Raw genomic sequence first — 13,077 nt, 5'->3', positions numbered from 1 at the left:
GGGCTTGTCCACCCTTGACTGACACAGCAACCAACGCATTTGCGCTCTTCTACACGCGACACATCTATCCTATGCGTTAATGCTGAGAGTTCTATTGTAATCAGCCGAGTGGAACCTACGTCGGTACTTTTAAGCGATCGTCGCCCAGTCCCATACACGAAGGTCAGTCTGGAACTCACCTGTTTACCCCTCAGTATACTCGAAACTCCCGTTGGATTACCACCCTTTAATCCTTTTTTACCTTCACATACATCACAATGGTTGCTCACGGCGATGAAATGGCAGGCATGGATATGAGCGATATGGACATGGGAGGCTCGGCCTCGAGCCATAGCGGAATGATGATGGCCTTCTTCACAGCCACGAACACACCCCTCTACTCGGAGGCGTGGACCCCGCGGAATGCTGGACAGTACGCAGGGACATGTATTTTCCTTATCGTCCTGGCCATCACTCTTCGCGGCATCTTCACGGTCAAGAGTCTGCTCGAGGCTAAGGCATTGGAAGCCGCAATGAAGCGACGCTATGTTGTCGTCGCGGGGGAGAAGGCAATTGCAGAGCAGGCGAACGACGCGAGCTCGATGACCGGTATCCTGACCACGAACGGCATGCAGGAGGACGTCCGAATTGTGTCAGCACCGGTGAAGCTCGTCCAACCTTGGAGATTCAGCGTTGATCTTCCGCGGGCTGCGTTGATGATGGTTGCAACAGGTGTTGGTTATCTTCTGTAAGTTGCGCAGTCACTGTTCCACCGACAAGCTGTCAGTCACTAACAACCATTCAGCATGCTGGCAGTTATGTCATTCAACGTCGGTTACTTTTTGTCCATTCTAGCAGGCACTTTTATTGGAGAATTGGCTTTGGGACGTTACAACCAGGCCAGCATGGCGATGTGAGGAGGTTTTTTACAGTTCAAGCATTCAAAATGTTCGTAGTTAGCGATGAATGGAAATGTAATACTGCTTGAGCATAAACTGAAACCACTAGCAACTACAGTCAAGAGCGTGGGGTTCTTTTTGAAACCTACAGTACCCAAATTGTGATAGCAGGATCTGTTCAATCAGAGTAGGCTGCAGGACCAGAAGTTCACGTTTTCCAAGTCGGCCACAACCGCTAGTCAAAGCTTGAATGTCCTCAAAGAACGATTCAACATGAATCTCTACGCGTAATTTCCGCAATCGTCCCTTCTGCCATCCGGTGAAGCTACACCGAGTCCACGAGACCCCGGAATCGATGTGAGGCCTATATCGCGCTTAGCTGTCTTTGTGCTAGCGGGCGTACCTGCTTTGGTAAGAAACTTGCTCACGCTCCTGCACCTTTGCCCGCGGCCACCTTAGCGCCCCATGCGCTGATGGAATCTGGTGTTCTAGTGGAAGCCGCCAGTAATGCAAGATCTTGCTCATCTGCTGGAAGTGTGCAAGGGCGCGTCTGGACCGGAGTCAAGAGGCTCAATGGCTCGAACGCGCGAGCCACGCGAACTCCCTGAGACGGATTGCTCGGCATACAGAGAGTGTTCCTGCTGCTGCGGCGCAATAAGTACTGCAGGGCGCCCCAGAGCTGGACTTCCTCATTAAACTCGTGCTTCACCGTACTTTGTGCTCGCTTTCCTTCCTCTTGTACGTTTTCGAGAGCATTCATCTACCTCAACTCTCCTACCAAACATCAATCAACTAGCCCTCGCACTCTAATATGCTGTCCCAATCGGTCCTCGCGCTCGCGCTTGCTCCTGTCGCTCTCGCCCACTTCAACCTCAACTACCCTTCATCTCGTGGTTTCGATGAGGACAAGGAACCCACTTTCCCTTGCGGAGGTTACGATACCGTGCAGTCGCAGCGCACCAACTTCCCCATCAGCGGCGGGCCTATACAGCTCAAATTGGGCCACCAGCAGACCAACATTGGTGTATACCTGGCTGTTGGCGACAACCCTGGAGACGGCTTCAGTGTAGTGTTGTACCCTCAGTTCCAGGTATCTGGGTTCGGCGACTTCTGCTTGGGCGACGTCAGCATCCCTTCAAGCCTGAACGTCACCGACGGCACAAAAGCTTCCATCCAGGTCATCACAAACGCGCACGGCGAGGGAGGCCTCTACCAGGTAAGCCAGCAGCGGTCAATCTGATCACCTGACAAGGCTAACATACGCAGTGCACCGACGTAAACCTGGTCAACACCCCGCTCTCCCAGTCAGACTACACTACCAACTGCAAGAACGGTACTGGAATCTCGGTCAGCCAAGAGAACATCTCTGGAAACCCAAACTCAACCAGCACAAGTGCGAGTGGAAGCGCCGCTGCTTCTCCTACAGCGAGCTCCACAAGCGGTGCGTCGCAAGCAAAGGCTGCCTCCTGGGTTCTGGGTGCTGTCGGTGTGGTTGGGTTGGCTATGCTGTAGACGGCTCTCAGAGGAAGTCCAGCTTGCCTGGGGTAAAATAACCTGGCGCTCGCATCGATGATACCTGTTTGTACTGCATTAATGATACCAATTTTCAACTGTGTAAATTGTGAACACGCATCAAAACTGGATTGAATGTGGAAGGAACTGTCAACTAGATATGTGCTTTCAGCATGCATCCTGTTATGGAAAATGTTTAACGCAGCAACCACTCTGGGTGATTTACTGGAGGTCTTTGGTGTATCACGAACGGCCTCCAAACATATCAAGTACGCAATGCAATATTGGTAGGATTGTCAGCAAGCAATGATAGTTCAATGGACTTGGACCGTCTCCTAAAATTCGAGGCAACTGGGATTCATTGGCGTGACCTTTTGACGGGGATGCGCAGCGCCTGGTTCAGCGCAACACGCTCAGAGCCCATAGCATGAACCATCCCATCAGAAGCATCGCCAGTGGCATGCTGCACGACGCTGATTCGAGCTCGAAAGGCATAGATGGTGTGTTGCAGCGTGTGATGATGTGTAGAGCGAACCTTGCCCCGCAACTGACGACAGCAAGCGAGCTCGCACGGACTCGCAGCTTCAATCCGCACATACCGCAACACCACGCTGAGTCTTGCCTCACAACGCCGAATCTAGGTGAGTCCGAACCGCGCCCGTACCCGAAAGCTCGAAGCTGCACCGATCGAATTTTTCTCGACCCTTTGCTGACGATCCATCGACCGCAGACCCTCCCACAGTCACTCTCCCCCCACAACCGCAAATATGGATCAGGCCAAGCTGGCACGCATGCAGGCGTCGGTGCGCATTGGTATGTTGTCTCCGGCGCTTTGGAGCTATGGACTCTCGAAAGGGGTCTCGCACAAAGCTCGAATGGGCGATGGATTGGCTAACATGTGTGAATAGGGTAAGCAGACCTCTTCCACGAATTTTAACGGCCCCGCATGTACATCATCGCAAACCTCGGAAACTCCCAGGCGAACGTCACTCACACCGAGATTCGAGCCCACTGCGGATACATACCATGAACCACGAGGCTAATTGGGCAACAGAGGCAAGGGCACACCCCGCAGGAAGGTCAAGAAGGTCCACAGGGCGGCCGGTACCGACGACAAGAAGCTTCAGGGCGCGCTCAAGAAGCTGAACGTCCAGCCCATCCAGGCCATTGAGGAGGTCAACATGTTCAAGAGCGACGGCAACGTCATTCACTTTGCGGCACCAAAGGGTGGGTCCACACATTTCCCTTCTACATGACGGCATTGGAGGTTCTCTGTCAGAAGTGTCTTGCGGGTGCGCACGCGCATTGCTGTACATGGATGCTGCCAGTCGACCCACGTCGAGGAGTTCATCAGCTAACATAGGCTACACAGTTCACGCCTCGGTACCTGCCAACACCTTCGCCATCTACGGCGCCGGTGAGGACAAGGAGCTGACCGAGCTCGTCCCCGGTATCCTCAACCAGCTCGGCCCCGACTCGCTTGCATCGCTGCGCAAACTCGCCGAGAGCTACCAGAGCATGCAGAAGGAGAAGGGCGAGGCTGGCGAGAAGGACGACGACGAGGATGACGATGACATCCCGGACCTCGTTGCTGGCGACAACTTCGAGTCGGCCGAGAACAAGCCTGACGTCGAGTAAGGTGCTTAATTCTCGAGCAGCTGGAGGAACGGAGTGTGTAGAGCGTCCGTGGCGCAGAGATGCAGCGGTGGTCTATGGGTGTACGATCATGGCTAGCACGACCAAGCCCATGTAGTCATCAACTTCGTCTGAGTTGGGCAGTCCTGGTGGACCGATGATAGCGGACATCAGACTGGCGTATCGTGAAAGATATGAAATGAAAAATATCCCAGCACGCATTGCGAAGACTCAACCCCTGGCCCTGCCTATCAAAGCCATAGTCAGACTCTAGATATCTCTGGTCAATTGTGGCTTTCGCGATTTGAAGTGACCAAACTCCAGTTTCCCAGCCCGGTACACTAGTACTTGAGACATGATACAGAGCAATCACAACATACAGGCTGTTGCATTGCAGGAACAGACGAGAAAACAAACAATTTCGACGTTGTACAGGGTATTTGTTCAGTGAAGCTTGATCCAGGAGCCATGTAGCAGTCCGCCTGCTTCCAAACATTGCCAAAATGCTCCTGGGCGTCTCACTGATGCAGAACTACTGCTAAACAATGACTCTCGTTCTTGCATCCGGTAACGCGATGAACAGCCTCGCCGGCCGAGGAACGACTCGTGGGAGCTACCGAGTCTAGACAGCAACAGGCTAGGCTCGCGGGTTTCAACTAATGTTTGCAATGTCAGCCTCCGCCAACAAACTATCACTCTCGCGATGCACAAGCACAACTGGGCATAATACGTCCATAGAGCTCGTATACCCTCGTCGATGGTGCTTGAATTCACACAGGGCGCCAAATTTCATAACGGTTCGCGACCAGTGTTCCACAACTGACCGTTGATGCGCATCTGTTGCAACTCTCCCGAGATCTCGGCTCCCCATACTTAGTCCTGAGGCACGCTGAAGCTTAGGGCATCCTCAACTTTATTTTAGGCGCGCCGCTGTCTTGACGCTTTGCTTTTGTCGCGACATATTCTGCATCCGTTTCCTCTTCGCTGTTCTCTTCGTCCTTTCTTGATACCCCTCTCGTCGTTGTTTTGACCGTCACCATGAGCACAGAAACAATCCTCATCTTAGGCGGCTCCTACGCGGGTATCAGCGCTGCGCACTACGCCCTCAAACACACCATCCCCCAGCTTCCCAAAAAGGACGACGTGACATACAATGTCACCCTCGTCAACCCGTCAAAGGACCTCTACTGGCGCTTCGCTGCGCCCCGCGCAATCGTGTCCAAGAAGATGATGCCCTCGGAACAGATCTTCTACCCCATCGAACCGGCCTTCACATATGCATTCCCCAAGTTCAAGTTCGTTCAAGGCACAGCAACGCACGTCGATGCCGCAGGCCAGTCCGTCAGCGTAAAGACAGTGGACGGCGAACAGCAGTCGATCCCCTACGCGGCGCTCATCATTGCGACAGGGTTCACGACGCCGAGCCCGCTGTTCACACAAGCAACAGACCGCGCAGCGCTAGAAGCCATCTATGATGATTTCCAGAAGGGACTCAAGACGGCCAAGACAGTCGTCATTGGAGGCGGTGGGCCAGTCGGTGTCGAGACCGCCGGCGAAGTGGCTGAGATTCTGAACGGTCGTCCCGGTTTCATGGCCGCTGGGCCAAAGAGCCCAAAAGCGCAGGTCACCCTCGTGTGCGCAGACAAGAAGCTGCTGCCCGTGCTGCGCGAATCCATCGGCAAGACTGCCGAAGGCTTCCTGAAGAAACTCGGATGCAGCGTCACATACAACACGCGCGTCGTTTCGGCAACCAAAACCAGCGAAGCCGAAGGCGCCAAGACGCATGTCGAGCTCTCCACCGGCGAGACGCTCGAAGCCGACATCTACATCGACGCCACGGGCTCGAAACCAAACACGTCCTTCCTGCCCAAGGCATGGCTCGACAACCGCAGCAAGGTAGCCTGCAACCCACAAACGCTGCGCGTCGAGCACGAGTCGGCCGGCCCGCGCGTCTACGTCCTCGGCGACGTCGGCTCGTACACGCGCGGCGGCGTCATGGATCTCAGTCTCGCCGTGCCCGTGGCCCTGACAAACCTCAAGCAGGACCTCGTCCGCCACATTGACGGCACCGTCTTCGGCGGCGACAGACACTACGTGCCCAATCTCAAGGAGCAGCAGATCTGCCCGATTGGTACGCAGAAGGGCGTTGGCGCTTTCAACGGCTTCAAGGTTCCTAGTCAGATGGTGTGGATGATCAAGGGCAGGGATTATCTTATCTCGCAGCTCGCGCAGGGCACGCTTAGAGGCGATCAATGGAAGAAGGAGACGAAGTGGACGCCGGTTCAGGATTTTGGCAGGGCGGGGCTGAGTCAGGGGTGAGGGTACTCGTGGTCGGGGGTTGCAGTGTGAGGTTTGGCGGGTTTGCTCTTTTTACATGTTCTAGTAGCATCGAGTCCGGATACCCTGGAGACATAATACATTGTAATGTTTTGCGACTTGTATCGTTGCGGCTGCTGATGTAGCGCTTGCCTTCTGCTTCGCCGATATCCTATGCGCACGCATATTTTGCGAGCTGCATTGTTCCCGCTTCCTGGGCGAGGTTACGCTTTCAGTAAACCGAGCTTCTTGGTGTCTGGTCATTCAACGAGCGCTCACGACCTCCCACTCACTGCGCCCTCGACAACACGCCATCTCTCTGTCGCCCTCTTCACTAACCCCTTCATCGTCTGCCTCCCCACGGCTCCGCCACCGCTCTTCTCCAGGCGCCTAATCACGCCCTCGTCAACAGTGATTGTAACCGTCTCCCTACACACACCCTCCTCAAACGCATCGGGATCGCTCAACACCCACTCTTCCCCTTTCTCGCCATCTCCCTCGCCTCTCCCCTCGAACACAGCAAACGAACTCGGCACAGGCAGGCCCCTCAAGTCCAATCTCCTAGCCTCGCTCGGATCGTCCGAGCACAGTATGCCCTCGTACTCTTCGTCAAAGTAGGCGCGGGGCAATCGTGTGTTCTTGAGCGCGGCGAGGATAGACAGCCAGGCAGCATCGAAGGCGTTGCCGTCTATGCTGATGAAGAAGATGTCGAGATACAGCACCCAGTAGCCCTTGCATTCTGTCTCGGGCGCGGCGTCGGCGTCTTCCGGGTTCGTGGCGGGCGTGTATGTGATGCGCAGATCGCGGGCACGCAGCAGGTGCGTCGAGTGCAGCAGGCTGCGTATGCGCGTGATGAGGGTTTGGGCAAAGGTCGAGGGCGCGTTGCCGGGAATATGTGCGGGTGTGGAGCCGGTGCTGAGCTCGACGTTGGGCACGAGCAGGCGCAGGCTCTCGACCTCGTCGCCTTCCACGTCCTCGGTTTCGTCGCCGTCCACGTCGCCGTTGGCGTCCACGGCGGCTGGCGAGGCGGTTCCTGGTGTGTCCTCCTCTTTTAGCATCTCTGCTCGTACGCCACACACGACGCTTGTGTTGCCCAGTCGCACTACTGCCGAGCCGTTGCAATGTGTCAGGCTCCCTGTGTTTACGCCCGGCGCGCGGAACTCGTGTGCGGCGCGGCCATTGGCGCGGAGAGCGGACTTGCTGGCGGAGAGATGCGCTTGTAGAAACGGGTGAGGCGACACAGCGGCGAAAATAGGGCGCGGGAATGTGAGAGCGGGTGGAGGCGCGGAAGCAGTAGTTGCCATTGTGTGTACCTTGGTCTCTACCTGGCTGAGGACCGGATTGGAGATTGGTGACGTTGTGGTGTTGGAAATTTTGGAGCTGGAGCTTGACGGCGCTAGGGTTAAGCTTAAAGTTGGTGGGGCTTGGGGATCGTTTCATCACCACCAAATATGCGACTGAACAGACCAGATGGTGTATGTCCAAGTGTCGTGGTAATATGTCGAACAAAAGATAGCCTACAATAACAAGCCTCTCCAACGAAGCGAATCCGCCCAACCCAAATGCCAAACTGAACGCCTGCCCATCGTAAATGTCGCTGAAAGATGCTAGTGTGCTCGCTGATATAAAGTCTCCGTAAGAGGCAATGCAGAGAAATGCCAGTAAAACGCCTGAAGTCGAACAAACGGAAGAGACCGAAGGATAGGACGGAAAGACAAAGGTCGATCCAGGCTGCACTTCTTCGCTCCATCCTCTCGGTGCCCGTATATCCAAATAAGCCTCCACCTTCTACGCAAGGATGGTATCCAACCCTTCCAATATTATCTGGTATCATTATCATCATTAATGGGTAGCCACCACACACCTCACCGCACAATCCGCTTGCTCCTCACGATGAACGGACTCGGCATATCCGGTTCAGTCTCTGGATCCCAGACCGCTGGCTCCTTGCTCCTCAGCTTCATCGGACTCCTGTACCCGAAAGCGCGCTTCTTGATGCCCTCGTCATCACTCATTGTCTGGACGGGTATGCCTCTTGCTTGCTGAAGCTCAACTAATGTGCGACCCTGCACACCGCCGTTGTTGCGCATTGCCTGAATGCGAATGGCTTCGTTGCCCTTCTTCGACTTGAGACCAACGGCAGGCTCAGAGCGTGCTGCAGAGGCTGCCGTGGGTTGCAGGTGTGTCTTTCGTGGCGATGGAGAGAGCCCGTCGGCAGATTTCGACTTCGGTCGACTGGGTGATGTGGCGATGATGGGGACTGCAGAAGCAGGTCGAGGCTTGTTCGTGGGTGCGAGGTTTGGTGTGCTACCGAGCCGGTGGTGTGGTTTTACCAGCGGGCGCGCGGCCGCAGTAAGGAGCTTGAACGGGTCCTCGTTTGCGGAGCGGTTGCTGTTAGCACTGCGAGCGCGTGTAGGCGACGGGAGGACGGGGAGGTCATCGTCGTCGTCAAAGTCGCCGTTCCACTCTTCTTCCGTAGGCGAAGGAGGGACTTCTGCTTCCCATCTCTTAGCTCCATTCCTTGCTGCAGCGAATATGTTCTGGCGAGACACCATCTTACGCGGCGAGAGCGACAGTCCAGCAAGCGAAGCTGGTGCCGGTGAGGGCTCGCCCATCTGGATATCTACAGGCGATGCGGGGGCATTGGGGTTGAACATTGTGCGTGCGCGAGAAAGGGGAGCACGGCTGGGTCGCTTGAGCTTGGCCGTGATCGTAACGTGTTCTGGGTGCTCTGGGGAGTCTTCAAGTGACAGGGCAGAGATGTCAGTTCCACTACCAAATCCAGAGTTGGTGGCCAGTGTGCTTGTCGAGCCATCTACGACTGTTGTTTCCGTCTCGGCGGAAAACAGCAACTCCTGGTCTGCCGGCTGCATGATGGGGGTATTCGATCGAGGTGCGAGCTTCGGTGATGTGCTGGGGCGCTTGGGGTGCTTCTTCAATGCCTCCTTGACGCGTTTCTGGACCTCCTCCTCGAACTTGGCTTGCAATTGGGCCAGCTCCCTTTGAAGACGCTCCTCGGTCTGGAGCTTGACCTGGCGTTCTATCTCCAACCGTGCCTTCACCTCCCACTCTCGCCGCAGTTGGTCGTCGATCTCCTTGCGCATGCGCTCAATGGTTGTGTTTGCTTCTTGTTCTCTTCGTGCTGCCAACATCCGCTGCTCCTTCAGATCTTGTCCAAGCTTGACCACCTCCTGCTCTTTGCGCATCAGTTTCACGATTGGTAGGTTCAACAGCGCGGCGGTGTCTGGTCGGTGGTCTGGTGTAACTTGCAGACAGCTGGCAATGACTTTGCGCAGTTCGGCGGAGTAGCATGCTGGTATGTCTGGATAGCGGCCAGTCTTGATCTTCTGAATGAGGTCGAAGTGTGTTTTGGCGTTGAACGGCGGTGTCTTCGCGCACATCTCGTATATTATGCACCCCAGCGCCCAGATGTCCGAGTGAGGGCCGTACTGCTCGGCCTTGCAGATCTCCGGCGACATGTAGAAGGGGGTGCCGACATAGGTGGACGCGAAGTCGTGCGACTGGAGAATCTTGGAAAGACCGAAGTCACCGAGCTTGACCGAGTTGTCGTCGCCTAGGAAGACTGTTGTCACTGTTGTCAGTATGCATCGAACGATCGTGATGGGTACGTCATCGTGATCCACTCACTGTTCTCGGGCTTCAAGTCGCGGTGAAGAATCATGGGCCTCGAGCGCGCATCTCGAGTGGGCTTCGCATTCGCAGCCAGTCCCATGACGTTGCGGCCAGCAGCGGGCGGGTCCTCGCCATAGTGGCAGCGGTACAAGGCGCTGATGATCTGGCTGAAGATGCTCCAGACAAACTCTTCCTCGCACACCTGGTTCTTGTTCTTCAAGTCGCGGATGACGCGTCCCAGGTCTCCGTTGCCGCAGTACTCCATGTATAGGTGAAGGTCCTGGCTCGCCTTGATGTGGTCGCGTTCGAAGTAGGCGACGATGTTGGGGTGTCGTAATTCTTTCAGGATGGAGAGTTCGGCCTGCAGCTGCTCGCGCTCCTTCTGCGACATCTTGCAGTAGCTGATCTCCTTGCGACAGAGGATGTAGCCATCAGACTTGCGCTTGACCTTCCGGATGATTCCAAAGGAGCCATGTCCTGCAGTGCCGTCAGCATGTCATTCCGTCGTTGAGACACCTATCCCCGTCTGTGCCGCCATGCACGCACCAATTTTCTCCAGGACGTCGTACTTGTCGTCCTCTGGCATGGTGGCGGTGTAGTACTATTGCGCTGAATACATGCAACGAAAGTTATATGGGGGGGGTGGGATGCTGCGGCGTTAGTGGTGCTCGTGATGGGAAATGCAATGTTGCGGGCAGACGTGCCCTTTGGTTGTTTAACCTTGTTTGGGTAGCTGCGGTTGGCCGAGCAACTTTGCACGAGGGCGCCAGGGGTCCACTTGGCTGCTTCGCCGCTTCGCCGCCTTACCACCGAGGCTCTGACGCCACCGCTCCAAAGATGTGACGAGCATCTTGGTGCGTGGTGAGGAAGCACTCGCTTTCGCCACAATGGACGTCAAAAAGAAGCACGAGCTTGAGGCAGCCCTCGCGACCGAGGCGCAGGCAATCTCGTCTGGGCAGCTGAAGGAGGAAAATCCGCTGGACCTGAGTGATGACTTTAGGTTGTTCTGCGAAGCATGTCGGCGGGGTGACTTGAAGGTCTGCCAGGAAATGATCTCGCAGGGTGTCAACCTCAACGCGAGAGACAAATACGATTACACGCCATTAATTCTGGTAAGCTCGACAATACTGTGTGCCCCCACCAAACGGCGCTGACGGTCTTCAAGGCCAGCTTGTGCGGTCATTACGAGGTGATACGGCTGCTCCTCGAGAATGGTGCGCTCTGTGAGCGAGACACCTTCCAGGGCGAACGATGCTTGTACAATGCCCTCAACGACCGAATACGAAACCTGCTGCTCTCTTACGACTACGCGAAATCAACAAACCCGCTGCAGCCGCTCGCAGCGCACATCACCTCGCTCCTGACTCGACCATCACCCAGGACCGCTGACATTACCATCACTGCCTTCGGCCAGACCTTTCACCTGCATAAATTCTTGCTGGCTGCTCGATCGCCCTACTTTGCAAAGAAGCTGACAGCGGCGCCCTCTACAGCGTCATGGAAACTGCCGGACAAGATACCCGCAGAGTCGCTGGGAATGGCGCTGCAATATCTATACTTCCAGGAGGTATCCATCCGGCGCGCGCTCTTGGGCCTGGATGATGAACAAGAGCTCATGGTTCTCAACGGGATTGACAAGATTGGCAAGCAGCTCGAGATTGAGAGGCTTTTCGAGGATATCACGGAGATTGACGACCGGAGACGACTACGACAGCGCAGGGCAGACGAACTCTCGCGAGGTCGCGATCAAATGCATGATTGGTTTCAAAATAACATCGTGAAACACAAGAGGGTCGTCAACACGGACAAGGTCGACAACATCAAGTGGGATCGCGACAATTCCATCTTTGCCGACATTCTATTGCGCGCAGACGATGATGAAGACGACGCGCCTGAGCTGAGCACTTCCACTCGTGCCACAAGATCTACAAATGGACCGCTCAACGGTCTCCCCGTGGGTCCGGTACGGTCGCGATCTCCCTCGCGGCAACGGAAGCCTAGAAAGTCGACCGTCTATCCAGCGCACCGTGCAATGCTGCTACGGTCCGAGTACTTCCTCACAATGTTCAGCTCAGAGTTCAAGGAGGCGCAGGAGACACCACATCTTCAAGTCGTCACCGTTGACTGTTCGCCAGCTGTCCTCGAGACGATTCTCACCTTCATGTACACCGAACGCGCTGACTTTGGTCTTGATATTGCCATCGACGTGCTTTTTGCCGCAGATATGCTTTTCATTGAAAAGCTGAAGCAGCGCGCTGCCATCATCATATCTGCGCTAGGTAATGGGTCTACATCAGCCGTGGAGTCCGATAACCCGCGTGGTGCAACTGATGCTGATGAGACGGTTGACATTTACGAAGTCCTCCAGGCTGGGTGGGAAACCAAGGTACAGCGCCTAGAAGAGTTTGCAGCTCGTTATATCGCCTACCGACTCGAATTCTACATAGATGAGCCTGAGTTCGCGCAGATCGTGCAGGAGTCTGCCAGCAGGGTCAAAGCGCGTCAGGAGACAGATACTGTCGAGTTGGTGGATGACATTCGTTATTATCTTTCGGAGCGCTTCAGACTTCGATTTGAGGACAGTGGACTTGATGAGATGATGGATGAGGATGCTGCTATCAAGGCCGCCGAAGCGGACCTTGGGGTTGCCATGGACGACGTTTCCCTGGAAGAGAAGAAGAAAGAAGAGCAAGCACCTCTACTCGAGCAGCAAATGGCTGCTGGAGCTATACGAACTCTCGATGGCGATATTATCGGCGACGAGTTTCTGCAGGATGCTCAGAACTATCAAATCCTGCTAGGCAAGATTGACAGTCTACTAGAAAGGCTCAACTTAGACGCTTAGACGTGCATTAGCATACAAACTGATATTATCAACAACCAAGAGGCAGCTCAGGCATCGTTAGCCAGCACCGGACCCCACTAAACACCTCTCGGCCATTGTAGCTACGCAGCATTGGTCAAACTAGCTTTTATGTATGTTCTCTAGGCCCTGCAGACAAGAGCTGTTGCCAGCATCCGCCAGATCGTACAGGATTGGGGGTTTGCGCACACAACGATGTTGTACGAAAGCATCAATACTGATTTGCATTTGTTTACATGT

At 55.2% G+C, this 13,077-nt stretch overlaps 7 protein-coding genes across 7 annotated transcripts, besides 2 other annotated features; 5 read left to right on the top strand and 2 right to left on the bottom strand.

The window, feature by feature from the left end:
- Positions 1-257: 257 nt before the first annotated feature.
- Positions 258-896, top strand: EKO05_0006551 (uncharacterized protein; the record flags this gene model as incomplete). The annotated part of the gene is made up of 2 exons (XM_038940386.1): positions 258-727; positions 785-896. The coding sequence occupies 2 exons, from the start codon at positions 258-260 to the stop codon at positions 894-896; spliced, it is 582 nt and encodes a 193-aa protein (XP_038798045.1).
- A 793-nt stretch (positions 897-1,689) lies between these two features.
- EKO05_0006550 (uncharacterized protein) lies at positions 1,690-2,390 on the top strand (the record flags this gene model as incomplete). Its single annotated transcript, XM_038940390.1, has 2 exons — positions 1,690-2,094; positions 2,145-2,390. The coding sequence occupies 2 exons, from the start codon at positions 1,690-1,692 to the stop codon at positions 2,388-2,390; spliced, it is 651 nt and encodes a 216-aa protein (XP_038798044.1).
- A 767-nt stretch (positions 2,391-3,157) lies between these two features.
- On the top strand, positions 3,158-4,028 carry EKO05_0006549 (Nascent polypeptide-associated complex subunit beta; the record flags this gene model as incomplete). The annotated part of the gene is made up of 3 exons (XM_059636821.1): positions 3,158-3,189; positions 3,445-3,617; positions 3,763-4,028. 3 exons carry the CDS (start codon positions 3,158-3,160, stop codon positions 4,026-4,028), a joined length of 471 nt encoding a protein of 156 aa, XP_059492804.1.
- Positions 3,942-3,965: a tandem repeat.
- A 1,035-nt stretch (positions 4,029-5,063) lies between the features above and the next one.
- On the top strand, positions 5,064-6,344 carry EKO05_0006548 (uncharacterized protein; the record flags this gene model as incomplete). Its single annotated transcript, XM_038946147.1, has 1 exon — positions 5,064-6,344. The coding sequence occupies one exon, from the start codon at positions 5,064-5,066 to the stop codon at positions 6,342-6,344; it is 1,281 nt and encodes a 426-aa protein (XP_038798042.1).
- A 272-nt stretch (positions 6,345-6,616) lies between these two features.
- On the bottom strand, positions 6,617-7,645 carry EKO05_0006547 (uncharacterized protein; the record flags this gene model as incomplete). The annotated part of the gene is made up of 1 exon (XM_038946146.1): positions 6,617-7,645. One exon carries the CDS (start codon positions 7,643-7,645, stop codon positions 6,617-6,619), a length of 1,029 nt encoding a protein of 342 aa, XP_038798041.1.
- Positions 7,292-7,355: a tandem repeat.
- A 561-nt stretch (positions 7,646-8,206) lies between the features above and the next one.
- On the bottom strand, positions 8,207-10,560 carry EKO05_0006546 (Non-specific serine/threonine protein kinase; the record flags this gene model as incomplete). Its single annotated transcript, XM_038940622.1, has 3 exons — positions 8,207-9,924; positions 9,990-10,451; positions 10,521-10,560. 3 exons carry the CDS (start codon positions 10,558-10,560, stop codon positions 8,207-8,209), a joined length of 2,220 nt encoding a protein of 739 aa, XP_038798040.1.
- Positions 10,561-10,861: 301 nt separating this feature from the next.
- EKO05_0006545 (uncharacterized protein) lies at positions 10,862-12,819 on the top strand (the record flags this gene model as incomplete). The annotated part of the gene is made up of 2 exons (XM_038940505.1): positions 10,862-11,086; positions 11,140-12,819. The coding sequence occupies 2 exons, from the start codon at positions 10,862-10,864 to the stop codon at positions 12,817-12,819; spliced, it is 1,905 nt and encodes a 634-aa protein (XP_038798039.1).
- Positions 12,820-13,077: the final 258 nt, after the last annotated feature.

This window comes from Ascochyta rabiei, chromosome 10 (assembly GCF_004011695.2).
Source record: "Ascochyta rabiei chromosome 10, complete sequence".
NCBI classification, from domain to species: Eukaryota; Fungi; Ascomycota; class Dothideomycetes; order Pleosporales; family Didymellaceae; genus Ascochyta; species Ascochyta rabiei.
The sequence above is the reverse complement of the archived record's forward strand: the minus strand, read 5'-3'. Positions and strand labels throughout refer to the sequence as shown.